This window comes from Uranotaenia lowii, chromosome 3, assembly GCF_029784155.1.
Source record: "Uranotaenia lowii strain MFRU-FL chromosome 3, ASM2978415v1, whole genome shotgun sequence".
In the NCBI taxonomy this organism is placed as follows: Eukaryota; Metazoa; Arthropoda; class Insecta; order Diptera; family Culicidae; genus Uranotaenia; species Uranotaenia lowii.
Genome location: NC_073693.1, coordinates 239,521,126 through 239,548,668, shown reverse-complemented (window position 1 = coordinate 239,548,668; position 27,543 = coordinate 239,521,126). Strand labels below are relative to the sequence as shown.

General features: G+C 44.1%; 3 protein-coding genes across 3 annotated transcripts; all 3 read right to left on the bottom strand.

Moving 5' to 3' along the window:
• Positions 1–586: 586 nt before the first annotated feature.
• On the bottom strand, positions 587–2,458 carry LOC129756807 (intraflagellar transport protein 56). Its single transcript, XM_055753832.1, has 3 exons — positions 2,409–2,458; positions 2,179–2,340; positions 587–2,115 (listed from the first exon to the last, which is right to left on the bottom strand). The coding sequence occupies exons 1-3, from the start codon at positions 2,409–2,411 to the stop codon at positions 601–603; spliced, it is 1,680 nt and encodes a 559-aa protein (XP_055609807.1). The 5' UTR covers positions 2,412–2,458; the 3' UTR covers positions 587–600.
• A 2,014-nt stretch (positions 2,459–4,472) lies between these two features.
• On the bottom strand, positions 4,473–15,323 carry LOC129753206 (uncharacterized). The gene is made up of 3 exons (XM_055749005.1): positions 13,913–15,323; positions 13,300–13,811; positions 4,473–4,502 (listed from the first exon to the last, which is right to left on the bottom strand). Exons 1-3 carry the CDS (start codon positions 15,321–15,323, stop codon positions 4,473–4,475), a joined length of 1,953 nt encoding a protein of 650 aa, XP_055604980.1.
• Positions 15,324–20,474: 5,151 nt separating this feature from the next.
• LOC129753205 (uncharacterized) lies at positions 20,475–26,969 on the bottom strand. Its single transcript, XM_055749004.1, has 2 exons — positions 26,799–26,969; positions 20,475–26,737 (listed from the first exon to the last, which is right to left on the bottom strand). Exon 2 carries the CDS (start codon positions 26,586–26,588, stop codon positions 20,475–20,477), a length of 6,114 nt encoding a protein of 2,037 aa, XP_055604979.1. The 5' UTR covers positions 26,589–26,737; positions 26,799–26,969.
• Positions 26,970–27,543: the final 574 nt, after the last annotated feature.

Here is a 27,543-nt window from a genome sequence, read left to right as displayed (position 1 = left end):
CTCGAAATAACGTTTGACAAAAAGCTCTCATTTGTTTAAAACACCGCGACCACTAAAGTCTTTGCTTTGCTCGGCTTCCTGCGTCAAAACACAGTACGGAACAGTGTTCTGGAATATACGGTACCGGTCTGGGTACCCTATCACTCTGTTCACAGCGAAAGACTCGAAAGGATTCAAAAAAAATCCTCCGCTACGCACTGCGACGATTGCCATGGCAAGATCCCGTACGGTTACCACCCTATTCTGAGAGGTGTGCCTTGCTATATTAATGACGTCTTTGAGCCAAAGAAGAACTTTGTAGTGATGCCTGCCATAAACTTAACTTTTTGTTGACAGGAACATCCAGCAAGTACACCTTAAAGGCAAGCAAAATCTTTTTTCTGTAACTCAAATATCTTTTTTTTTAACTAATTAAAAGCCTGAGTCATACCCTCTTGCATTTTTCCTCAATCCGCTGATTGGAATAGTATACTATAGAGTTTTTAAGTGTAAACTACAAATAGTCCAGAAAGCGATACTCATCATGGAATGCGTGTGGGTTTAGTTTATCATTCACATATTTATTGAACAATCTGTTTAACCTTCAGTAGAAACACAAGTTTATTTGATGCTACTAGCAAACCGTCGAATCGTACGCAGCATACTTTCGGCCTGGGTGTTGGTAGAATCTCTCAGCAGCGTGATAATCTCGGCAACTCCACCCTGGGGAGCTCCACTGGATCGTTTGGCCAAGATGGCTTGCACGGCTCCGGCACATGCTCCCCGTTTGCCCTCCCAATATTCCGGATTGGGATCCAACTTCTCCAAGGTGTCAAAGGCCTTAGCAGCAACCCAGAACTCCCCAACCCGGTAGCTGTCGTTGGCTATCAGTTGAAGCAATGAAAACGCATCCGGCGTTGTGTCCTTGGTGAGAAACATATTCCAAGCTTGATCGGCGTGACCGGAATGGATGTGGCATTTGGCCAGAACCATGGCATAAGTGTGCTCGGCTTTGATACTTTGGTCATGAATTTGAAGCAGAAGCTCTTCAGCCTCTTTGTAATATCCGGTGGCGGCCTTCGCCTGAGCGTAATTGTAGTTGAATACGTCGTCGTTGACAAAATAGCTGCGGATTGAGTTGAGATACACCAAGACCTCCTCGAATTGACCGTACAGGAAAAATGCGGATGCCATACTTTGGCGACCCGGTATAGTGTCGCATTCCGAAGCAGATCCTCCGACCAGATGCAGACATTGTTGAGCATTTTTCAGGTGTTCTTTGGAACCTGTTTCCTGACCTAGAGCAGCGTGAACTACTCCTTTGAGAATATACTCCTGAGGAACCGAAGGCTGAACCTCTTTCATTAGCTGATGCGCTTCCTGAATTTCATGCCGACGCAGATGATGAATTGCCAGATTCAATCGTGCCTCTGGGACGATATCGATTAGCTGCGGTAGAACCTGAAGCGCCCCTTCCCCGTTCCGAAAAACTACCAGGTTGTGTTTAATCAAATCCGATCCAAATGTTCCGCTATCGACTATATTCTTTATCTCCTGTTCAGCTGCTCGACCATTGAATAATCTAAATCGGTTACAGGCTTTCAAATTGATCGCAATCGTGCTGTCTGGATGCTGGTTCAAATACAGTTCCAGAACTTCTTGAGAAATGTCATAATAATCCAGTTTATAATAGCAAATAGCAATATAAACGTTCAAAGCCAAAAGATCTTTGTTGTCTAACAAGACTCGCTTATAAATATCAATCGCTTCCTGGTAATGCGACCGAAGATAATGCATTCCCGCAAGACTCAGCTGATCTTCGATCACGTCCCTAAGTGATCCATGAAGCTCCATTAAACGATCTTCCTCGCTCAGTTTGTGGGCCAAATGAAACAGCAAACGAATCTTCAACGGGTTCTCCGGCAATTCTTCAACTAACTTCTGCGCCTCATCGTACATTCCCAGATAGAACATACACACACAAATGTTCAATGCCACCTCCTTCTGACTTTTATCTGCGTCGTAGATTTTTTCATACTGTTCCAAAGCCTCTTTATAGTCCCCGATGTGGAAATTGCAGAACGAAACCCATAGCTCTTTTAACGAATCCGCCACTTCGTCGTAATCCTTCGAGCACTGAAATTAATTTAATTAATTATTTAAAAAATTACGCCTACAAATATGCAAGCAACGACAAACCTGCAGCACAGTCTTGGCCCCAATGTAATCCCGTTTCAGCAAAAACTCTTCGAAGCTAGGGATCGTTGCCGCAGATTTGGAACTGGTTCCGGCTGAACCCGACCCGCCACCTGCCGAATTCCGGTTTCCCTTGGCTGACTCCGATTTGGTTCGGGAAAGAATCTGAAATTAAAGGTTGAATAAATTACATTTCATATCAATTTAGTTGAAATAAAATTGTAAAAACTTACCATTTTAACGAATGCAAATCAATTGATCCCCCTGGATAGCGCGGTGAAAAATCGTCCGGTTGTTTTTCTGTTTGCGGCACATTCGGGCTCCTAGCAACCCCCCAGGCGAACGAGCCCGGCGGCGCATGGCCATTCAACCATATCGTAGCTCTACTTGTTGAAGGATCCGTTAGTTTAAATCTATATTTACGACTGATTTATTTTCTGCATCTTGATTGCGATAATAATAAAAATTCTTATAATTTAAATTCTAGATTTGATAGGAATAAACATATATGTTTAAATTTTTTTTAAATAACTATTTCAATTCAGAGAAGATTTCAAATTCTTATATAAAAGTTGTAATGCATCAGTGTTTAAGCTTCTTCCATTGTTTCATAAAAATAAAGATCCAAAATCAACATCTATATGAAAATTAACTGAAGAAGACAATTAAAGTATGGGAAAATAAGATCTGGTTACTACTTGATTTATCTAAAGGGTGATACGGTCAAAATTTGGTCAAGGGAAAACGCGTGTAAATCGGTGAAATCGTTTATTTAAAAAATCAAATGAAATTTCTTTTTCAAGTTTAATTAGTATAAAATTCAGGAAAAATATTCAGTTAGGATTCCGTTTTTCCAAATCCGAATGGCCGGGCCTTACGCTTAACCCCTGCCATCAGATTTTGTACAGCCACCTTGTCCACCTTCTTCGCCGCAGAAAGCCAGTTTGCCTTGAACTGCTGCTCGTCCTTAGCAGTTTTTTTGGTCTTCTTTAGGTTCCGCTTGACGAAAGCCCAGTATTTCTCAATTGGGCGGAGCTCTGGCGTGTTGGTAGGGTTCTAGTCCTTGGGAACCACCTGCACGTTGTTGGCGGCGTACCACTCCATGGCCTTTTTACCATAATGGCAAGATGCCAAATCCGGCCAAAACAGTACGGAACAACCGGGTTTATTCAGGAAAGGCAGCAGACCTTTATTCAAACATTCTTTCACGTAAATTTCTTGGTTGACAGTCTCGGAAACTATGAAAATGCTGCTTTTCAAGCCACAGGTACAGATGGCTTGCCAAACCAGATATTTCTTCGCGAACTATGACAGTTTCATGTGCTTGAAAATATCTGCTACCTTTCCCCTTCCTTTTGCCGTATAAAACTCCTGTCCCAGAAGCTGCTTGTAGTCGGCTTTGACGTAGGTTTCGTCGTCCATTACCACGCAGTCAAACTTCGTCAGCATCGTCGTGTACAGCCTCCGGGATTGCGCTTTGGCCGTCTTATTTTGTTTATCATCGCGATTTGAAGTCACTACCTTCTTGTAAGTGGATAGTCCGGCTCATTTTTTTGCTCGATGCACGGTCGTAGACGATACACCCAGCTTATTTGCATCCCGGAGAGAGAGGTTAGGGTTTCGCTTGAAACTACCGGCAACTCTCTTTGTCGTCTTAGCGGCTTCCGGTTTTCGATTTCCCCCCGATCCAGACTTCCTGGCTGTCGACAAACGTTCCCCAAACACTTTAATTACATTTGTAACGGTTGATTTGGCAACTTTTAGCGATTTTGCCAGCTTTGCGTGCGAGTAGCTCGGATTTTCGCGATGCGCGAGCAAAATTTTGATACGCTGCTCTTCTTCCTTGGACGGCATTTTGACAACTGAAGAGTGAATTCCAAAATCAAAATAGGAGCAACATTCTACACACACACTCCTTCAAAATGAGGGGTGTTCAGGTTTTTTAAATGCAAAATTGAAAGAAATACGTCAAGATGATATTGACCAAATTTTGACCGTATCACCCTTCATACTTGATGATCTCCTACGTCAATTCAGTTATTATATCCTTTGATTAAATTTCTGAGTTTGGCATTTTGTTACCTGCCTGCATTATTCTGGAATCACATTTTTAACTAATAGAAAGATTTGTAAACCAAAAATTTAAAAAAAATATTCTTCATTAGGGATGGTAATTCGTGACAATACCGAGCACTTTTCCTAAAACTGGCTTATTTCAAAAGAAACTATAAAATGATAAAAGAAAATTATGGTAAGTAGTGAACCTTCTTAAAAAAATCTCTATATTTTCCTCATGACTATTGGGTAGTAACATTAAGACAAAGAATCTGAAATAAAAAAAAATACAACAGAATTAAATTCAAATTCCTTGGATATACAAACGGTTCAACAGTGAAATTTAAAACCTAAAATCGGATTTTATTCAGACTAAAGTATCAAATTAAAATCGTATTGTCAAATAACAAACGAAATTCAAATACAAAATAAAGAATCAAAGCTACAATGCAATGTATACAAATCTTAAAAACACAGATTACCGTTGCAGTCAACAAATTCATACTGATGGATCATTAGCAAATGGTAAAGTGGGTGTTGGTGTATTCAACTCAAATGATGACAATATATCAAGCCAATTGCCGAATTCATACTCCATATTCTCTGCGGAAGCACTAGCAATCCAATTTGCAATTCAACAGGCGAATAGAACAACAGCGATATTTACAGATTCAGCCAGCGTGCTTCAGTCCTTAGAAAGCGGAGTGAAACATCCAATAGTTCAAATATTCTGAATCACAAAAATATAAAACATGTAACACTGGTTTGGATTCCGAGCCATATTGGAATAGCTGGAAACGAGAGAGCAGACCAACTTGCTAATCTTGGAAGAGAAGGTGAAATGATCCAGATTAAAACACCCAAAGCGGACGCGCAAAAGTGGGTTCGACAAACACTGTGGAGATCACATGGACAGAACTGGCGAAACGAACAGGAAACAGCACTTCGAGAAATAAAATCTACGACAGGAAAATGGACGGACGTCAAAAGCAGGAAGGAACAAAGGATTCTCACAAGACTAAGAACGGGGCACACGAGGATGACTCACGGTCATATTCTTGAAGCGAAAGAAGAACCAACATGTAGTGCTTGTGGTGTAGTGATATCAGTGAAACATTTATTAACAGACTGCCGAAAATACTCCATCCAAAGACAAAATTTTTCAATAGAAGGTGGATTACAAAAAAATTTGGAAAACAACAAGGATAGTGAGAAAAAGCTTATTGAATTTCTTAAACAAAGTGAATTGTTCAGTGAAATCTAGTGGAATGTAAAACAGTCGAAACTTTTGAAATGAGGGCGAAAGCAATTGGTTAAACCCTCTATAAATAAAGCGTACAAAAAAAAAAAAAAAAAAAAAAAAAAAAAAGCTACAATCAAAAGAAAGCAGGAATTGCAAAATTTTTAATCCAAATCCAAATGTTTATTTCACTTTCATATCTTTAGTACCTACACAAAAAAACGTGTTCATTTAATGTGTTGAAATTTTTCAAATTTAATGCGGCTGAAAACTCAAAATTAAAAAAAAATGTTCTAAAAAAATTAGGAAGCTCTTGTCAAAAAATCTTCTAAATGTTACAAAAATAACCTTCAAAAACAATACTTCAGAATGGAAATTAAATTTTCAAGACACAAAATCATAAATTTGGAATAAGATGAGATTGAAAATAAAGAAACATTCATGTTTAGGGAATCACTCAATCAAATTCGCAATTCAACAATGAAAGTGTTTTTTTTTCTGAAAATAATAATTTGAGAATGATCAAATTTTAAGTAGGTACTCTCAGAAAGTATTCATTGATCAAGCTTTAACGAGCTTTAGCGAAACTTACTGAAAAAACGTTACGAATAACTTCTATAAAATAGTCAATGTTTTCTAAATTACTTTAAATTAGGAGTGAGCAACCTTTTTAAGAAATAGGCCACTTTTAAGTTGAAATTCTTTCGGCGGGCCGCATTGAAAATAAAATTTAGATAAGAATGGTTTGTAGGGCTCCACATTATTTTTTATAACGACAAATTTTTGACAAAAACAAAACTGCAAAGGATAAATGAAACAAATTCATGTACTTCCATAAATATTTTTTTAATATAAGGTGATTGAACCAGCCGAAATTTATTAAGTTCATCACTAATCTTGATCATTCTTCAATAATGCTTTAATTGAATTGAAATGTTTAGCGAATACTCATTTTTACAGAAAAAGAAATATTATTTGTCGTGAAGCTTTCTTTTTTTTTTCTTTAAACGGTAATTTTTTGTTTGAAGTTCCGTTTGAAATCATTGCTTTGAGATGTTGAGCTAGGTCAAAATCATGATAAATTCATTATTATACAGATTTTAAACCAGAGTTGATAATGTTACAGTTTACATTTTTGTTTCTAAATTTTTTTTTACAGATTTCATAAATTCTCCTAATTTTATTTAAATACCTCTGGAATAGGCTTTCTAAGGATGAATCATGAAAATCTCATGATTTAGCAATGTGGTTTGCTTATTTTGAAGTACAATGACTCAATTTAATCAATGTTTGGCATGATTCGCCTATGAAATGTCTGAAAACATAACAAGAGAAAAAAAATTCACATTTTTCTGAGGTGCAAGGAATCTCGTAACTGATTTTGACTTATTCGGACACGCTTAATCCAAATATTCAATTATTTTTTGTCAGCTCTAGTTTTCGAGACAACTTCCAAAAAAAGTAAATGGATAATTATTAATTTGTGAAACTTTTTGACAAAACTGTAAAATTATTGACTTGACTTATTGACTCAATTATCAACTTTCCCAAAGACCGCGAGTAAATTTTAATTTCTTGAAAAAAAGTTATGGAAGCTTTCTTTTTGTTTTTTTTTCCGAATCTGCAAAAACGGAAATTTTGACAAAATTTTAAAGAATTGAATCTTTGACATTTTATGACCGTAAGTCAACTCATTTCGCAGTCATGAACAAAGCTGTTGAATGAATTAAAATCTTCAATATCCAATATTCGATGACTTTGAATGATACCAGAAGAAGTTTTAAACTTATTTTTTGTAATTTCTATAAATTGTAAAATTCAGTTTCTTGAAAGCGTTGTATCTCTGATCCAAGAATATCTTGTCAATGTCAATGTCAATGTCAATGTCTAAGTGGATGAAGTGTAGAAAATTGATTGAATAACATTTTTTTTTGTTTTTATGCAGGTTTTTGGTTTATCAATTATGAAAGAACGATTTAAACCAGAACTAATCAATTAAAAACTTTCCACACGCCATATCACCGGAACTAGAAGTGATAGATAAAATCTGTGAAATGTTTTGAATTCAGGACGCCAAAATATTTCAAAATCAGTTATTGACACATAGGCGGGCCCCAACGATGTTGTTCTCCTGTGTAATCATTACAAACTTTTTGGGTTGTCACAGAACTACAGATGTTTTTGTCAAGGGATCAATATTTTAAATAAAATGATAATGAAATGATTTAAATCAATCGATTCGGTTCACTTTGCTTTTCATTTCTTTGAAAAATTTTTTTTTTTCAATTTCCTGAATTTTCCAATTATTTTTATACTTTTTCTGAAGCATACATTTGAACGGTGCTGAATCTACGTTTTTTTTTTTTTTTAATTTCAATGAACTTTGGCCATTCGCATCGTCCTCGTTTACATTTATTAGTTGAGAAACTCTTCCAACAGGTGCAATTGAATGATACCCAAGCGGAATTTAAATTAAAAAAAACATCATTTCGGTTTCATTGCAAACGCGTAGTATTCTTAAGCCTATTTTCGCCTTCAAATGTCCTTGCATTTTTAAAATTAATTTTTGGAGCATTTTGGACCAAAAATGTTTCCGTCATCGGTGAAAAATTCTTTCAGAATGCACAATGCCATTCGGACGTGAAAATGAACGCGGAGTTTTTATTCGCCACTCTTGTTCGTTCTCCGTTTTCACGTTCGCTCAGTGCGTTTTCACTTCGAGCGGAATGGCAGTGAACGCCGAAAAATATTTCGTAGAAAAAATCAGGGGAATTAAAAATAAAACCAATTTTAAATGGTTTTGAACAAGGAAATTAGTTTAAAAATAATCTTTCAACCATTCCAAACCATTCTATTCCACTTAGTTTCAGCGATGAATTTTTTTAAGAATACACAGGGTGTTCAATAAGTTCGAATACACATTAAAACCACGATAACTTTGAATTCTCTCGTCAGAATTTTTAATTTTTTTTATCGAATTGATAGACAATGTAAAACTACTCAAGCACACCAATTATTGTGGAAATTTTTTACCTTAAACCATTCTAACGAGCTTCGGACAATTCTAAAGTCTATCGAATGCGGCACGCTCCTCTGTTATGAAAATTTAGTTTCCTATACAAACTAAAATTATTTTGAATGAAGACAAAATAATTTCTAGTATTTGTTTTTTCCTGACAATATGTATGATTCGAAGAATTAATGCAAAAAAGTAAGATTGAGAGGACTGGGAATCCTTTGTTTTAAGATTAAATATGCAAAAAACACATTTTTTCTGCGTGAAACAGTCTGTAAAAATTGACACTTCATGCAAAACGATTCAATAGCACAAAAAATACCCTTGTAAACTTTTTTACAAAGTTACACTAGCATATTTTTGATGTTTATCTTCTTTATATGATGTTGAATAACTCTATCCACCATAATTTTGACAAGCTTTTAGATGAAATTCAGTTGGCACGCAACTGTTTTTTTTAACATACAGTACCAAAAACGAAGAAATAACGTTTTGAATGAGACTAGTATTGAAGTTCTGTACTCGTTTATTGTTCACAACATCAATGATTACGAAAATTAAGCCAAAAAGGTTACAGTTCATGAATTGTGAGCCATTCATTTTGTTCAAAAATCAGTTAAATTTTCCTGCACTAATACTTGTGGTGTTAGAAGGTACCACATGAATGAAAAGTTTAGGGAAATTGACTTTTCGGCACCACCGATAGTTAGTCTGATAGTAGTACAAAATCACTCTTGAAAATATTGGATGTATGTGCTACGCGCTTACCACAACAAGAAGATCAAAAGTGTTTTTTTTTTAGTTGGTAACCAGAGGTGGTAAATCCCGGTTTACGGATTGTATTCCAAGGCACGGCGAGCCACCGCGTCCCCCCAGTTTGCTACTCTGGGTCCATGGGTACAATGGGCAGACTCATGATATACTCCGTGTATACCCCCTACTCCCTAAACTCCACCTGGGGCCGCAGACCTGGTTCCCACCTCGAACTGTTTAGTACACTATGCTTCAATAGTGGGAGGTCTATTCGCGCTAATGCGCTCAAAGGCAATACTCATTAACGAGACCACTTTCAGCAAAACCTCTCATCCTTACGACTCGACGCCTGAACTCTCCTTAAACGACTTGAGAACCGACATCTCCTCGCAATGACTCGAGATTCCCACACAAACCTCTCCTCTTCGCGACTTGAGGCCTGATCTCTCCTCTAACGACTTGAGATCCGACCCCTCCTCGCATCGACTCGAGGTTTACCTCTCCTCTGCACGATTCAAGGCCCGATCTCTCCTCTAACGACTTGAAATCTGACCTCTCCTCGTAATGACTCGAGGTGACCACTTGTACCCCTCATCTTGTTGGTAAGGGGCCTGATCCCTCCTCTTACGACTCGGGACCCGACCTCTTATCATAAAGACTCGGGGTTGACCACACAAACCTCTCCGCCTGAAGGTTTGAGGCCTGACCTCTCCTCTAACGACTCGAAGCCCGACCTCTTATCTTCAGGGTTCGAAGTTTGCCACCTTGCCCGTCGTGTGCCAGATCGAGAGCAGCTTATCCTAGACTCGCGCCTGTCACGGCACACGCGCGGGACTTAACGCAACGACTCGGATGATTCCCGACGAAGACGTCATCCTACACCGACTCGAATGGCTCGCCCGGCGTCGAGAGCCACTCTACCCGTGGGTATTCCCCGAACGTGGAATAACCCTTTCCCAACGATTTCCACTGCGAAGAAGGTCATGTCTTATCCCCGCAGCTTCTGTCGTTGGGAACCGCTCCACTCAGATACTCCCCGAAGGTGGAGCATCCTACTCGCGAACGCGGCGCACCCACGACATCCGCTACGCAGAAGGTATTGTCTTATCTTTGTAACTTCAAACCGTGGGGTCGGACGCACTCTACTCGACAGCCCCCCGTCGATGGGGTCAGTCTACTCCGACCGTTGTCCGGTCTTCTTTATCCCCCTTGGTTGGCAACCCTAGGATTTTTGGCCCGCGGATTTTCCTGCCCGTTGTGTGCCAAATCGAGAGCAGCTTATCCTAGACTCGCGCCTGTCACGGCACACATTCGGGACTTGGAACGCTACGACTCGGATGTTTCCCGACGGTGACGACATCCTACACCGACTCGAGAGGCTCGCCCGGCGTCGAGAGCCTCTCTACCCGTGGGTATCCCCCGACAGTGGTTAACCCTCTTCCCTCGAGATCCGCTTCGAGGAAGGTAAAGTCTTATCCCCGCAGTTTCCCTCTTAGGAAGCGGCACTACTCGGATACCCCCCGACACTGGGGTATCCTACACACGTTCGCGGCGCACCCCTGACCTCCGCTACGCAGAAGATGATGCCTTATCTTTGTAGCTTCGATCAGAGGATCGGACGCATACTACTCAGATGCTCCCCGCCGATGGAGTCATCCTACACCGTTCGCGGACTGCCGTTGGTTCCAGCTCCTCTGCAGGGCAGTCATGATCCGGGTGAACCCATCGCTGACCGCATGCCAAGTGTTGGAATCCGCACACATCCTCTGTACAACGTTATCTGCTGTCGTGTCAGGCCCACAGGCGGCAAATATGGAAGTACGTACCGCCGCAAACCTCGGACAGACAAACACCACATGTTCGGGTGTTTCCTCTTCGTCACCACAATCTGGGCAATATGGCGAAGCCACATGTCCAAACCAGTAGTGGTACTTCATGAAGCATCCATGACCAGTCAGGAATTGCGTCATATAGAAGTCCACTTCACCGTGCCTTCTTCCGATCCAGCTCCCGATGTGCGGGATCAGACGATGGGTCCACCTTCCTCTCGTTGAGCTGTCCCACAGCTGCTGCCAGTTGGACATCGAGTCCTCATTGGCGAGATCTCGAACGTTGGGCGTGTCTCTGTTGTCGTAGCAATAGACATCCTCCTCTAGCAAAACCGAGATGGGCATAACACCCGCTACTACACAGGCGGCTTCGGACGACATGGTCCGGTATCCGCTGATAACCCGCAGGTTCATCAGCCGCTGAACGCTGCTCAGTCGCTGCAGGTTACAGCTTCCTCTCAGGGCCTGCCTCCAGGCCGCTGCTCCGTACCGCAAGATCGAAGTGGTCACACTTGCAATGATCCGCCTTTTGCTGCTTTGGATAGCCGAGGAGTTCGGCATCATTCGTGTGAGTGCGGCCGTGGCCATTGCCGCTCTCTTGCACACGTGTTCGACATGGCTCGTGAAGCTGAGCCTGTCGTCAATCATCATCCCTAGGTACTTAATTGCGCGTTTAGACACGATGTTGCACGGTCCAACGGCAATGGTACCTGTTTGGGGTGATTTCAGGTTGTTGATAAGCACCATCTCGGTTTTGTGGTGGGCTAGACGCAGGCACTTGGAGTGCATCCAGCGTTCCACTTCCTGGATAGCTACCGTGGCCAGTAGCTCAACCTCCGCTGTTGAGGAGCCCCTCGCCAAGAGGACTACATCATCTGCAAATCCTACGAGTTCGGCTCCCGATGGGAGGCTCGTTCGTAGGAGTTCGTCGTAAGTGATGTTCCACAGAAGTGGGCCGAGTATTGACCCCTGTGGAACACCCGCCGAAACCTCTTGTGTTCGCAAACCCTCGCCGGTCATATACTGCAGTTGGCGATTGTGGAAGTAACTTTCCACAAGCCTATACAGATATGCCGGGATCCTCATTTGGATGAGCGACGACGCAATCGCTGTCCAACTGACACTGTTGAAGGCGTTCTTCACATCCAGAGTGACAACCGCGCAAAAGCGGAGCCCTCTCCTCTTGGTCAGCCTGGCTCTGTCCGCTACCTCGATGACCGAGCGGATGGCATCTACGGTGCTGCGACCTCGACGGAAACCAAACTGTTTCCCCGAGAGTCCGCCCTCACTTTCCGTGTATCTCTGAAGTCGGTTCTGAATCACCTTCTCCAGGACCTTACCCGCTGTATCCAGTAGACAGATCGGCCGATATGCCGATGAGTCTCCTGGGCGCTTTCCCGGCTTTGGCAGAAGAACAAGTTTCTGCCGTTTCCACGTGTCAGGAAACACCCGTTACGTCACGTATCGTTGCAACGATGTTCGGAACATATCGGGGAATTCCCTGATCGCGGCCTTCACCGCGACGTTCGGAATGCCGTCCGGTCCGGGGGCCTTCCTCGGTTGGAGAGACTTGGCAATCTCGCGAAGTTCTTCCACCGTTATCCTCTCTTCGGCGCTGGTGTCCCAGTCATACGGGACTGTTGGCCAGCGGGTAACATCGTGCTGTGGGAACAGCTCATTGATGATGACTCTCAGTTTATCGGGGCACGTTTCAGGTGGTGCACCCCCACTTTTAGTTCTGCCCATGACTATCCGATAGGCATCACCCCATGGACAGTCGTTGGCGTCACGGCATAACTGTTTGAAACGCGCCCTCTTGCGTTGATGGCCCTGCGGAGGGCCGATCTCGCGCTTGTGAAGAGTGGCCTACGCTCCGTTCGCTCTTCTTGGGTCCTTGCGTTCTGCATCCTGCGCCTTGCCCTATGGCAGTCGGCACGCAGACCCGCAATTTCCTCCGTCCACCAGTAGACGGGTGGCCTAGTGCTTTTATGCTTGGCCCTTCTCGGCATCGCAGCATCGCAAGCGCGAGCTAGAACCCTCGTCAGTTCTTCCGCGGACAGGTTGTCCAGGTTCCTCTCCCAGTGCAACGCTTCGACAAAGACGTTCTGGTCGAACTGCGTTGTCTTCCAGAGGCGTTCTCCTGTACGAGACTCGCGTCTACCTGTCCGCGTACTTGAGCCTAGCCGATAGCGAATCGCGAAGTGATCGCTATTCGTGTAGGCCTCGCTCACCATCCAATCGCTTACCAACCCCGGGCTACCGAAGGTGACATCTATGGTTGACTCGCTCCCGTTCCAACCTTGGTAGGTACTGGTATTCCCTACGTTGGCCAGATCCACATTAAGCCTCGCCAGGGCTTCTAAAAGAATTTGACCTCTGGGGTTAGTGAGGCGGCTACCCCATTCATCGGCCCACGCGTTAAAGTCGCCAGCAATAACGATGGGGCTTTTCCCCATTAGCACATCCACCATCTTGTCAACCATAGTGCCAAACCTCTCCAAGGACCATCTTGGGGGAGCATAGCAGCTACAGAAGTAGATCCCGTTAACTTTGGCCACCACCATGCCTTCGTTTTCCGTCGCCAAAACTTCTTGTATGGGGAAACTACCTGTAACCCATATCGCGGCCAGTTTGGCATCATCAGTCGCCCAATTAATGCCATTTGCAGCTCTGCGATATGGGTCTGCCACTAGCGCGATGTCCAACTTTGCCTCAACTGTCATCTGCCGCAACAGCTGGTGTGCTGTGTAGCAGTGGTTGAGGTTAAGTTGGACGACCTCTATGCTCTTGGCGCCCGGGGTGGTACCGCCTGCGCCTTTGTGTAGGCGGGGCACCTAGGGTTGCCAACAGCGTGGTCTCCAGCGCAGACAGGGCATTTGGCAGGCTTTTTGCAGTTAGTCGACTTGTGGCCGGTTTCACTGCAGCGCCAGCACATGCCACTTCTGTCTGGCCCAGTGCAGTCGAACGACTTGTGACCGTTCAACAGGCACTTGAAGCACCGGTCCGGTTGATGGGGGATGGATATCTGACAGATAGACCATCCCACCTTTAGCCGCCCACACCTAAGTGCGGCGTTTGCTGCTGCAACCGGAAGTTTGACCAGCCCAATCTGCATACCAGATTTGGGAGGGCCATTCCGCAGACGAACCGTCATCTGGTCAGAGCAGATTTTGCACTGCTCGACCAGTGCCACCCGCAGTTCGTCTTCCGTTGTGACTTCATCCAGGTTTTTAACCCGGATGGTCACCTCCTTACAGAGGGCACGCACTTCAGCCTTGTCGCCAAGAGCTTCGGCTGCCTTAGCCGTAAGGGTCCCGCTGGAGTTTCCAGCACCACGCTTCAGTTCGAGGATCATCTCGCCGGTGCGTGTCCGACGGATCCTCCGAACTTTCTCGCCTAAATCGGCGAGATCTTCGTTCGTACGCATCTGTCGCAAGACATCTGCGTACGTGCCCTCAGGTGCTTTGACGACAATCGCCTCGCCCCTCTCCCTGACGCGACGTTTGCGTCGTTGGGGTTGGGGTTTGGCTTTTCCCGTCTCCGTACCTTTGGGCCTTCCCCTTTTGCGCGATACCGTCCGCCATCCGGTATTTGCGCTCGTCGGCTCATCTGCCTTTTCGGCAGGGCCTTCCGCCCGCTTGGAAGCGCTGGCCGCAGGATCCTGCCGGACAGACGGATCCTCCGCTCTTTTCTTAGGGTCACCGGGTCTGAGTTCCCCGGGAGACCCTCTCTTACGTTTGCTGTTGCCAGCAAACGCAAGGCTGCCCTCTGTTTGGGCAAAGGCATTGACCTTCTTTGGGCGGATGGTGTCCGCCCTCAGAGGAGTCTCTGCCGGCCCTCGCTCTTTTGGTCTGGCGGCCTCGGGCTCCGCAAGCCGTTCCACCACAGCTTTGTTGGCTGCGATGAAGAGCTGCATCACCCTGGCTAGCTTCTCGCGTATTTCCTTGTGGATGTTGGACTTCCCCTTCACACATTCCACAAGGTCAGCGATGCCAGCCATGGCCGTGACCAACTCTACTGGAGCTCCCGGATCTTGGAGTTCCGGGGAGCTCAGTTGGTCTTCCAGCGCTTCTTGTACTTGTTCGTACGGGTCCGCTCGCTCATCGCACGGTGTTTCCACCGACGTTGCCGTCGGGTCCACCGGTTTGGCAGATTGCCTAACCGGTGAACGCCTAAGGCTACTCCCGCCGAACGGATTCGGGCTTTCGCCTTTATCCGTTCCGTCCTTTTTCGATTCTTTTTGATTTTTTGGCATATTTGATCCCACGAGTAATCAGGTAACAAACGGTCCACTGCGCCAGTGACCTGCTTAGCGCAGCAAGGACTGGGATACTGTGGGGTGTGTCCCGGTGCCCCACAGGCAACCGTTAGAGACTGGCGTGACTTAACGACCCGCCAGCCTTCCAGGTACATCGGCACGGTTAGCTTCACACCTTCACCAATGGAGTCGGTTTCCGATAGAAATTCCATTGTCGTAATCCAAATTCGTTAGCGATTGTCTTCGTAAGGGGGGGGGGGGGTGTAGTTCTCTCGGCCGTACATCTGCATAAAGCAGACACGTTTCCACTCTGCACCACGGGGAGGTGGAACTACGTCGCAGTGTATTCGAACTTATTGAACACCCTGTCAGTATTTCCATTTTCACGTTCACAAGAGGTGTAAATGAACTCTTAGAGAATAAATTGCTGAATGCAGGGTATTTCCTTTAGTAGAGGATAATTAAAAAAAATGTATGGGAGAGTGGGGAATCATGGGCGACTTTTTTTCTTTGCTTTTTCTTTTTTATTATAAACTAGCTGACCCGTTGTGCTTTGCTACACCTTCCGAAAATAAATGTAATTTGTAAAAATTTATTCAAATTTAGATTTAAGAGAGCATTTTTTTAAATCAAACATCATCATAATTCAGAACCAACAACTTTGAAATGAGAGCTGCAGCTGCAGTTCTGAATTGCAATTCGAAGATGGTATATATTATTAATTGAAACTTGATCTCTAAACTCGTTTTTCAAGATCTGACTGTACCCAAAAAACCTTTTCAAATATGGTCCCTTCTTTGAAAAGCTGTTTATCTTAAATTTACATGGGAGCTCTCCCATCTTTTCCAATTTTGTCCCCCATTGCTTGAAGAATGTAGGCAAATTTAACAGGCTCGAGTTTACATAATACTTATTGAAAGAAAAAGATTCGATATTGGAATTTATTGCAAATTGTACTTTATGGAGATAGAATTTTAAAACCGATGAATAGTGTGAATCGAGACAGTTTTTGAGTATATTCCTTAAAGTCTGTATTATTAGCACTTCCTGATAAGCTTTAGGTGGGGTATTTTTTGGAGTTGAAAAAATAAGCTAAAGAAAATTGAAAAAAAAAACGATGAAAAGGATTTTAAAAACCATTTTAAAACAACTTTTTTCACCATCCTCGAAGCAGTTTGAATATCTATCCTTTTTGAGCCAAAATTATGTTAAAAAAATGTTACGCCATATTCCAAACTCGTGGACATGAGACATTATAGCTTGAAGTTTTCCCAAACAGCACTTATCATGGTAATAAATAATATATCAAATTAGTTATGTATTAAATACAGTGCAAATTTCTTTATTTTAAATAAATGTACTACGGCATAAATATAAATATTTAAAAAAATATCAGTTGCAGAAAGTCAAATATTCAATAATGTTGGCAAAAACAAACTTTGAAGTTTACATTTGTCCCGTATATTGGGGCAAGTGTCAATGCAAAGCTTATTTACAGATGCGTCAGAGTAATGGCTTTAAAATGGATTTAATACGTATTCCTGTTTTTTGTTCTATCAAGTTTCACTGATATATCTGCAGTATTCCTGCAATATAAATTTATGTTTTTTACTCCACTTTTAACGAATGCTGTTCAAAGGGAATGACCTTCATTTACAAAGACATTTAAGAATTTTCAATATCCGCTTCAATTTCAACATTCGGAATACCCCTTCTGGTATTTACAACATATTGAATCGTTTTGAAGATGAATTTCTTAAAAGTTCGACGTTTGCCCTTGCCCCACCGTGTAAATTGACAAAAGGGAATATTGTTTTTAACACTTTAAGGGTAAACTAAAAATTTCTCTTCAAAATATTGCGTCCAGTTGAATATCAGTTCTAAAGTCTCGCTTTTCAAAAACGAAGCTGATCAAAAGTCTCTTTTATGCAGCCATGTAACACAAAAACACTTTTCATGTTAAGTGCGTACTTGACTTGGTATGTAAGCAAAAAGTACGATGGTTTTTTAAAAATTATTTGAAATAAAAAGCTCCCATTTTCATTTCTAAATTTGTTTCAGCTGTGTGTTTGGGCCGAAGTAACAATTTCTAGAAGAAAACATAATTTTTAATTTTTTTTAACAGAAAAAGTTGAACGTTTGAACATGTTCTAATGTTCCTTGAATGAAAAGTCGAATGCTACCTACATTAACAATTAACATTAACATTTCAATTGGTTTTGATTCGATTGACAAAATACAAATCCGTTTCACATCTAGGCATCATTTATTACCACGTGCTGTTTACAAATCAAATAAAAAAGAAAAAAACACATCTAGGTTGCATATCGCCCCACGTGTTTGAGAAACAGGCGCCTTATTACTAAATTTTCCAGCAATCAATGAACAGTGTGCTTTGGTTACTATCCTCTTGCGTCGAGTTTTGCTCGCCCATGGCGACGAAAAACAAACCCCAGGTTGAGAAATACGCGCCAAAATATTCCTACTGATCAGTATGCTAGGCCCTATGTGGTTTATCTATAGGTGCGGACAAGAGTACCCTTGCACGAGTGTGAGAATCAGTTTTTTCAATGTTTTGATTGCTACGTCACAATCGTTCATGAGCGTCTCGACGTTGAAGTCGCCATTCACCGACGGCATACAATGTTCCATGCAATTTCATAAATCACAATCAAAGCACCCATTCATTTACGCTTTTTTTCCTGACGCACAGCACGGGGCGACGGTTTTCGTTCTAAATAATAAACAAGTTTATTTGCGTCCCAAACATTCCTCCTTATAAGTCTCCATGGCTACATTTGGGCGCTTCACACTTGACTCCGTGATGGCGTCGCGTTACGTCACAATCGTTCATAAACAACTGTATGGATACAACGAACTAATACTAAAGTTTTTAGTTGTCCCCACCTATAGATAAACCACATGGTGCTAGGCCTGGGTTACTTTCCTTTTGCGTCGTTGTTCGCGACGCCTCGACCATAGAGACGAAAAACAAACCGCCCAAAGGAAAAAAAAATCTCAAGAAAATGGATGTCATGACTTTAATTTGTTTCGAAAAACTACAAATTTTGTATGGAAGCCTCTCCTTCCTTAAGTCGGATGGAGTTTTGACTATTACAGAAACCATCCCCGGCCTCAAAAACCCTCAGATGCCAGTTTTGACGATGATCGGTTCAGTAGTTTCCGAGTCTATAGGGAACAGACAGACAGACAAACATTCATTTTTATATATATAGATGATTAAATGAAAAAAATGGTTTGGTTTTATACATTTCTAACGTATCATTAGGCAATTTTTTTTTAAATTTCAATAAGTTATATTCCCCAATTCTGACCGATCTTAAAAAAGCAATCTTATTTGGATTTAGAAAAATGGTGGGGAATTGCGGGACACCAAATCCAAAAAGACCAAATAACATGCAAAGTTAATGAGTTGACCCAAAACTGTGCACCAAGTTTCGCACCCGTACAGCAATACGGATTTGACGTTTGAGTTGAAGATTCGGATTTTTTTTCGTAGAGAGATCTGGCGTGACCGCCAGATGTTTCGGAGACTCGCAAACGCAAATCGGGCCTTTCTGATCCGGGTTTCGATCTATGTGGTTTATCTATAGGTGAGGACAAGACTACCATTGCACGAGTGTGAGAATCAGTTTTTTCAATGTTTTGATTGCTACGTCACAATCGTTCATGAGCGTCTCGACGTTGAAGTCGCCATTCATCGACGACATGCAACGTTTCATGTTATTTAAAAAATCACAATCAAAGCACCCTTTTATTTCAGCTTTTTCTTCCTGACGCTCAGTACGGCGACGCTATGAGTTCTATAAATAATAAACAACTTTATTTGCGTCCCAAACATTCCTCCTAATAAGTTTCTATGGCTACATTTGGACGCCTTGTACTTGACTCAATGATGGCGTCGCGTTACGTCACAATCGTTCATAAACAACTGTATGGATACAACGAACTAATACTAAAGTTTTTGGTTGTCCCCACCTATAGATAAAACACATAGGGTTTCGATGTCTATCCTGGTACCACCATCAGGCGTTATCTGGCTACCAAGATACTGGAAGCACTCCCATTTCTCAACTTGTTGCCCAGCTACCATGAAACTGTAGGGATTTCCTGTGTTGATCTCCATCGACTTGGTCTTTCCGACATTGACTTTGAGACCTGCTGCCTTGGAACTTTCGGTGAGGTCGTCGAGTTTGCTCTGCATATCTGGTTGTGTTTGGGCGAGCTGCTTCGATGAGATGGACTAGTTTCTCTGGGACCCCTCGTCGCCTTAGAGCCGCCTAGATGTTTTCAATGCTTTTTCGAAATCAACGAAAACCAGCAGAAGAGAGTCCTGGAATTTGTTGATTTGTTCCAGTATGATTCGTAGCGTTGTGATGTGGTCCACACATGATCGTCCGGATTGGAATCCAGCTTGTTGCCGTCGGAGTGTAGCGTCAATTTTCTCCTGGATCCTGTTCAGGATCACTTTGCAGAGTACTTAGAGGGTTGTACAGATCAACGTTATGCCTCGCCAGTTACCGCACTCTGTCAGGTCTGCTTTCTTCGGGACCTTTACGAGGATACCCTGCATCCAGTCGGCCGGGAATGTTGCTGTTGGAATATAATTCACTAAAGGTTCTCGCAGCAGCTCTAGTTGGAGCAGGAGCAGCTCAAAGCTAAAAAACAATGAGTTTATTAGGGCAAATAGTTTTACATAGGATTTTTTGTTTCTTACATTTGTCTCCTTTAGTACAAGAGGAGTTTCCGTGTTTTGATGCCAAGTTATAATCGAGAGCATAGATTTCTGGCCTAGAGTTCGAGAAAATGCGCATTATTACAAATAATTCTGATACCAATAAAAGAAAATCTAACCTATATCGGCCCTTTTGAAAGGAATGCTCGACTGTGCGTGGTATCAGCCTTAGATCGGGTTTTTACCGATGTGCGCTAAATATTACAAAAAGTTAGATTTAGTCAAAGGTTCACAACAATTTAAAAAGGTACTCACGAATGGCACAAACAACTTTAACAACTAAAACTATCGTTAATTTATAAAATATACGCAGAGCGTCACTTGTCTTTCTTGGTTCGTCGCAAATTTTCACTTCTAACCGTTTTCTGGTTTGACAGTTCGTAGCGTGGCCGTTAGGTCTGTTCAGATGCAGCGACGTCAGGGATGCCAGAACATTCTCCACCCCGTGAATCCGGAACGGCCTCCGCATCGCCTTGCTCGGATTCACCGTTACCTATCTCCATAACGGCCAGCTTCGCCACCGGTCTCTCAAGTCGTCCAGATGCCGTTTGTACTGCAACACGTCTGATCCTTCCATCCTTGTTCGGGATTAGCTCCACGATCCTTCCTCGGATCCAGGTACGCCGACTGCCTTCCGCAATATACACCAGGTCTCCAAGTTTAACCGACACTACATCTTCGAACCACTTGGACCGCTTGTTCATATTAGGAAAGTATTCCTTCAGCCATCTGTCCCATGTAGCATCAGCTAAATACTGCGAACGAAGGTAACTGCTTTGCAGTGCTTGGCTGAGACTGATTGGATCACGCATAGGGTCCTGATCTCCCGTGGAGTTACCCAAAAAGTGGTTGGGTGTCAACGCTTCGTAGTCGGCCGAACTTTGAGGCATGTACGTCAGTGGACGAGAGTTTATAAAAGCTTCTGTTTCCGCCAACACCGTCAGCAGAATCTCGTCGTTGAGTTTCCTTCCGTCGTCGAGAGCTCTCATCGATTCTTTCACGCTTCGCACCATCCGCTCCCATACTCCACCCATGTGGGGAGCGGAGGGCGGATTGAATAACCAGCTTGTTCGGGCGTTGGTGAATGTGTCGGAACAGTCGCTGTTGATTCTCTTGATCTGTCGTTTAAGCTCGCGATCGGCACCGACAAAGTTCGTCCCGTTGTCGGAAAATATTTGGCGTGGGGGACCTCTTCTTCGCACAAATCTCCTGATCGCCATTATGCAGGAATCCGTCGTTAAGCTGTACGCCAGCTCCAGGTGAACGGCACGGACTACCAAGCATGTGAAGACCGCTACATATCGCTTTTCCTTCCGCCTGCCAACGGTTACCTCCAACGGCCCGAGATAATCCACACCGGTATACGCAAAGGGTCTGGTATACGGTGTCAATCTTTGCTCTGGCAATGGCGCCATTCTTGGTGGATGTGGTTTACATTTTTTAATCTTACATACCTGGCAGCTTCTCGATACTTCGTTAACAGCGGACCTCAGATTCGCGATCTGAAAACGCTGACGGACTTCGTTGACAATTGTCTCTCTGTTTGCGTGTCCAAAAATTCGGTGATAATGCTCCAAAAGCCTTTGGGTAACTACATGCTCTCGGGGCAATATTACTGGAAATCGGGAATCGAAGGACGCGTACTGCGCATTCACGGTTCTTCCTTCCACTCTAATAACACCAAATTCGTCAGCAAACGGGGAGAGTTGATACAGGCAACTAGTTTTCTCAATCTTGATTAAATCCTCTAGGGCTCTTTCACGATTTGATATCAGCACCTTCACCTCATCAGGGTAGTGCTCACTTTGAGCCAATCGCCAAAGGATGTTCTCGGCTGATTGGTATTCGGATTGCTTCAACGGTGTTTCGATATTCGGGATGGTTCGCATTACGTATCGCTTCACATTCTCTACGGAAGGTACCGTCTCGATGGGCAATGCTTTCTTTCGTCGACGACAATTCGAAATAAATCGCATAACCGTAGCCAGTATGCGTACCAATATGGTCCATTTAGAGATTCTAGCAATGTCAATTAGCTGAATGGGAATATCAATGTGGTGGAAAAGGTAGTGGGTTCTCAACTCTTCGTTGGTGCTTTCATTCGGTGATTTCTGTTGTGGCCATCTATCAGCAGGTTCGTACAGGAATGATGGGCCATTAAACCAACGACCATCCGGTTTTGGATCCGTATCTTTATTCCACTTGGTCAAACAGTCAGCGATGTTCTCTTTCGAAGGCACCCAGCGCCACTGATCCGAATCTGTTAAGGTCAGAATTTCTCCGATGCGAACGGCTACATATTGCTTGAATCTTCGGTGGTCAGATCTAATCCAGGACAAGACGGTGGTAGAATCCGTCCAAAGAAATTTCTCCTTGATTTCCACCGTGTGGCTAGAACAAACGTTTATCAACATCCTAGCACCCAACACAGCGGCTTGAAGCTCTCTTCTGGGAATCGATTGCACCTTGAGGGAGGCCACCTTAGCCTTCGCCATCACCAAGCAGCATTTCACTTTTCCATCCTCGATGACACGGAAATACGCCGCGCATCCGTAGCCCAGTTCACTGGCATCGGTGAACACATGTAGCTGCAATGTTTCGTACCCTCCAGCATGATCTCCACCACAGTAGCACCTGGGGATCTGAAGGTTGTTGATTTCTTGGAGAAGCTTTGTCCATCGGACCCATTTCTCGAAAGCTTCATCCGGAATGTCGTCATCCCATTGTATGCCGCATCTCCAAAGATCTTGGAACAGCATCTTCCCGTGGATTGTATACGGGGACAGAAGACCCAATGGGTCGAAAAGACTCATAATACATCGAAGAGCCATTCTCTTAGTCGGTCGTCGTTCGCCGCAAACATACGGCGCCAGCTCACCACGTAGGCTGGTAGGAAATTGGAAACAATCCTGCCGTGGGTTCCACTCCAGTCCAAGGACCCTCTCGATGTTATCGCCTCCTATGTCACTGATAAGTGAGAGCGATTTCTGTTCCGAATTCTCTCCGACTGCTTGTAGCACCGATTCATCGTTGCTAACCCAATTTCTCATGGTGAATCCGGCCCGAGCAAGGGCTCCTTTCACCTGAATCGCTCGATCAGCTGCTTCCTCGGAAGTGGGGGCACTATCGAAATAATCGTCCATATACGTTTTCTCCTTGATAGCTGTCGTAGCTTTCGGGAAATCCTCCCGACACTCGTCTGCTATTTTGTGCAACACGTAGATCGCCGAACAGGGCGAGCACGTCGCTCCGAACGTCGCGACGTCCATAATATACACGTCGGGCGGTTGTGTTGCGTCGAATCGAAACAGGAATCGTTGGTAGTTTTTGTCAGCTGCTCTTATTCGGATTTGGTGGAACATTTCCTTTACGTCGCCACCAAATCCGATGCGCCACTCTCGGAACTTGCATATAACTGAATGCAGGGGGACCAGTAAATCCGGGCCTTTTAATAGTTGATTGTTGAGGGAAACTCCACCCACTGAGGCAGCCGCGTCCCACACCAGCCGTCTTTTGTTCGGTTTCTTCGGGTGCGACACCACATTCAGGGGGAGGTACCAGACGCGCTCAGCACTAGTTTCTGCCAACTCTTCTTCGGTTGCCTTATGGGCATACCCTTTTGTCAAATAGTCTCGTATTTGTTGGTGTACGTTAGCCTGTAGTTCGGGGTCTTTTGACAGCTTGCTCTCTAGACATTTCAGACGCCTCTCAGCCATGTACCGGTTATCTGGGAAGCACACTACATCTGCTTTCCACAGCAATCCAGTTTCGTATGCACCGTCACGGAACACCGTGGTTTCCTCTAGGATCGTTTTACTTCGCTTGTCTTCGGCAGATTCAAGAATCGGCGCAAACGGGTTCTGGGGTTCCTCCAGAACGAAATGTTGTCGGATGAGGTCGTTAAGCTCTTGATCTGCGTCGCAGTGATGGAAGTTAACTCGGACCGAGTTCTTGTCATTTCTTTCTCCTGCCTCGTTAGGCCCATAGATGGCCCATCCGAGCAGTGATCTCACGGCAACAGGTTCGCCAGGTTGACCTTGCCGACTTTCGATTGGGGTTAAAATGTCAATGTTATCTAACCCAATAAGCACTTCAGGCTGAGCATCGTTAATTGAACTGATTGGGATATCTTTCAGATGTTCATAACGATTAGCTAATTCGTCGTAGCAGAGGGTTTGCTTCGGTAGCTCAAGTTTCGAAACCGTGTGTGCGGTAAAAGAATGTTGTTTCGGATCTCCTAACTTCGAGATCATGCATTTAATGAGCTTGGATGAATCTTCGTTCCGGGTTACACCGGAAGTCCACTGCAATTCCAGCGGATGCCTCTTTCCCTCTATTCCTAGGCGGCGTGCTAATGACGATTCCATCATGGTCAGTGATGACCCTTCATCGTAGAATCCAAAAGTATCGACAGTGCGATTTCCGTTGTGCAGGGTAAGTGGAACTATTCGAAAGAAAAAAGCTTTTCTGAATTCGTTGTGGGAATTACAAACAGATTTAACGACTGTTGCTTCTCCCTTTTTGGCTTGCGCCGGAACATGGAGCAACGGATGGTGCTGAACTCTACAGCCTTCGATGTTACATCGGATTCTTGATTTACACTTCCAATTACCGTGCTCATTCAGGCACATTTCGCACAAATTCCACTGGCGTACTGCACGCTTTCTTGAATCGAGATTTAGTTCTTGGAACTTCGAGCAGTTCCGAACCCGGTGATCTATGCCACCACAGATTGGACATGGCTTACGTTGTCTATATTCTTCCTGGTTTGCATTACTGTTAATGTGAGCATGGAAATGTCCCTCTTTCTTCTGCGACGGTTTTGCATACTTCGCTGCCTCAGGTTTCGGCGGTACAAGCGTAGTAACCTCACAGGCGTCCTCGGCCAATTCCTCCATATACTGGCCAAATTCCTTCAGCGTAGGCTCGGGGAAGGAGCGTTTATATCTCACCCAAGCAAGCTGATGATGAGCAGGGAGCTTCTCAACCAATTCGCTGAGCAAATCGGGATTCGATAAATGAGCTCGTAGACCTGCAGCCTCTAGCTGGTCACAAAGGTGCTGTACAGCTGTGGCAAACTTAATAAGGCTATCTAGACGCTCAGATTTTGGCGATTCGAGTTTGCGCACTTTAGCCAGCATGTTCCTTACAAGAATTTCGGGCCGTCCATAAAAACGTTTCAGTGTTTCCATTATCTTCGGCACGCTGTCAGGAAATGTCAATTTTGTTCTCACTGCTTCTCGAGCCGCCCCTCGCAGGCTTTCTCTAAGACGGACAAGATTCTCAACGTCTGAGAAACCGCAGGCAGCATTGGACGTTTCGTAACTATGGAAAAATATTGGCCACTCCTCAGGCTCTCCGGCAAACACAGGTAGTTTTCTGGGCCAGACTTGTCGAGCCAACACTTGTTCTGCAGACGGACCAATATTCAGGTTGGCAAACGCTACCGGTTGTGGGAAAGGATTCATGGGTTGCTTTGGAGGTGGTACTTCAGGAATCAGGTTCATAATTGGCACACGGATTCGTGCCGAGTGACTTCTAGGTTCGGAATGAACTGAATTCGGATTACCCGGTTCGACTATCCGAGGAAACACCTCTTCCGGATCGTTATTATTTTCCTCCAGCTGATTGCGCAACCATTCCTCAGCCTTTTGACTTCCACTTGGCGCTGATTCGGAAACATTTTCCGATCCCGACTCTTCGACTAATTTCTCTTCCAGCTGGTGCTTCTTCTTTAAGAAGGATTCCTCAGAAGCAAGCTCCTCTAACCGGATAGCCCGTTCCTTTTCTCGCAAGGCTCTCTCCTCTTCCAGGAAACGCATTTCCTCTCTCATCCGACGACTTTTAATTTCTTTTTCTGCTACCAATCTGGCCAACTCAAGTTCGGTCCGGATGCGGGCGCTGGATGTAGTAGATCTCACAGACTTGCCGGCACTTCTCACGGACGAATCTTTGTTGGATTCCGCACATTTCTTCCTAGCTCCGTTCTCAACTTCAGCCCTTCCTATTCTCGTTGAACTGGAGTGAGGAGCCTTTGATCGCACAATGGGTGTGCTGAAATCGGCGGTGTTTACGGACTCTGACGGGTCTGCAGAAGGTGATGTGCATTTAGTGCATCTCCATGGGCGATCCTTTACGCCGGGAGATTGATTCGCACAACTCAGATGCCACCAGCCTAAACAATTATCGCACGACACCATTCTCCGTTCCACCGAATTAGGTCTGTTGCATCCACCACAGTCGAATCCATCTTGGCAATCAATTTCCTCTTCCGAATTGACCATCTCGAAATCTTTAGGGTTTTCGAAAATCTTTGAGGATGTTGGAATATAATTCACTAAAGGTTCTCGCAGCAGCTCTAGTTGGAGCAGGAGCAGCTCAAAGCTAAAAAACAATGAGTTTATTAGGGCAAATAGTTTTACATAGGATTTTTTGTTTCTTACATTTGTCTCCTTTAGTACAAGAGGAGTTTCCGTGTTTTGATGCCAAGTTATAATCGAGAGCATAGATTTCTGGCCTAGAGTTCGAGAAAATGCGCATTATTACAAATAATTCTGATACCAATAAAAGAAAATCTAACCTATATCGGCCCTTTTGAAAGGAATGCTCGACTGTGCGTGGTATCAGCCTTAGATCGGGTTTTTACCGATGTGCGCTAAATATTACAAAAAGTTAGATTTAGTCAAAGGTTCACAACAATTTAAAAAGGTACTCACGAATGGCACAAACAACTTTAACAACTAAAACTATCGTTAATTTATAAAATATACGCAGAGCGTCACTTGTCTTTCTTGGTTCGTCGCAAATTTTCACTTCTAACCGTTTTCTGGTTTGACAGTTCGTAGCGTGGCCGTTAGGTCTGTTCAGATGCAGCGACGTCAGGGATGCCAGAACAGTTGCAGTATCCCAGATGTCAGCGAAAAGACGGTGCAACATTTGTGCTGATAGGGCAGGGTCGGCTTTCAGCATTTCAGCAGGGATGCAATCGATCCCAGGTGCTTTGTTGGATTTCATGTTTTTGATTGCCGCTTCTATTTCAGCCAGCGAAGGCGCTTCCGAGTTGACGCCATTTATGCGACTTACTGTTGGCGCTTCCAGCTGCGGATTCTGTTGGCCATCGCTATTCGTGACTCGGAAGAGTTGTTCGAAGTGCTCAGTCCATCGTTTGAGCTGATCTGTTCGATCGGTCAATAACTGACCTGCTCGGTCTTTCAGCGGCATTCTTGCATTAGTCCTTGCACCACTGAGGCGGCGAGAAATGTCATAAAGTAATCGGATATCTCCATTGACGGCGGCTCTTTCTCCCTCTTCGGTTGGGAGTTTGTCCAGGCTCTTTTGTCTCGTCTACAAGCTCGTTTAACTGCCTTTTCCAGCTCCGCATATCGTAAGCGGGCGGCTGCTTTGGCTGACCCGGTACATGCCTGCTCAATTCCGACTTTCGCCTTTCTCCGATCATCGACC

What these genes read in the sequence shown, in the direction of transcription:
- LOC129753205 (XM_055749004.1), bottom strand. Translation starts at nt 26,588, where the DNA reads ATGCTCTCGATTATAACTTGGCATCAAAACACGGAAACTCCTCTTGTA.
- LOC129753206 (XM_055749005.1), bottom strand. Translation starts at nt 15,323, where the DNA reads ATGCCAAAAAATCAAAAAGAATCGAAAAAGGACGGAACGGATAAAGGC. An exon ending in CGCTGGAGACCACGCTGTTG is followed by an intron (nt 13,812 to 13,912) that starts GCAACCCTAGGT and finishes ACTGCTACACAG; the next exon opens with CACACCAGCTGTTGCGGCAG. An exon ending in GGTTGGTAAGCGATTGGATG is followed by an intron (nt 4,503 to 13,299) that starts GTGAGCGAGGCC and finishes TTTTTATTTCAG; the next exon opens with ATTCTTTGTCTTAATGTTAC.
- LOC129756807 (XM_055753832.1), bottom strand. An exon ending in GGGCCAAGACTGTGCTGCAG is followed by an intron (nt 2,116 to 2,178) that starts GTTTGTCGTTGC and finishes AATTAATTTCAG; the next exon opens with TGCTCGAAGGATTACGACGA.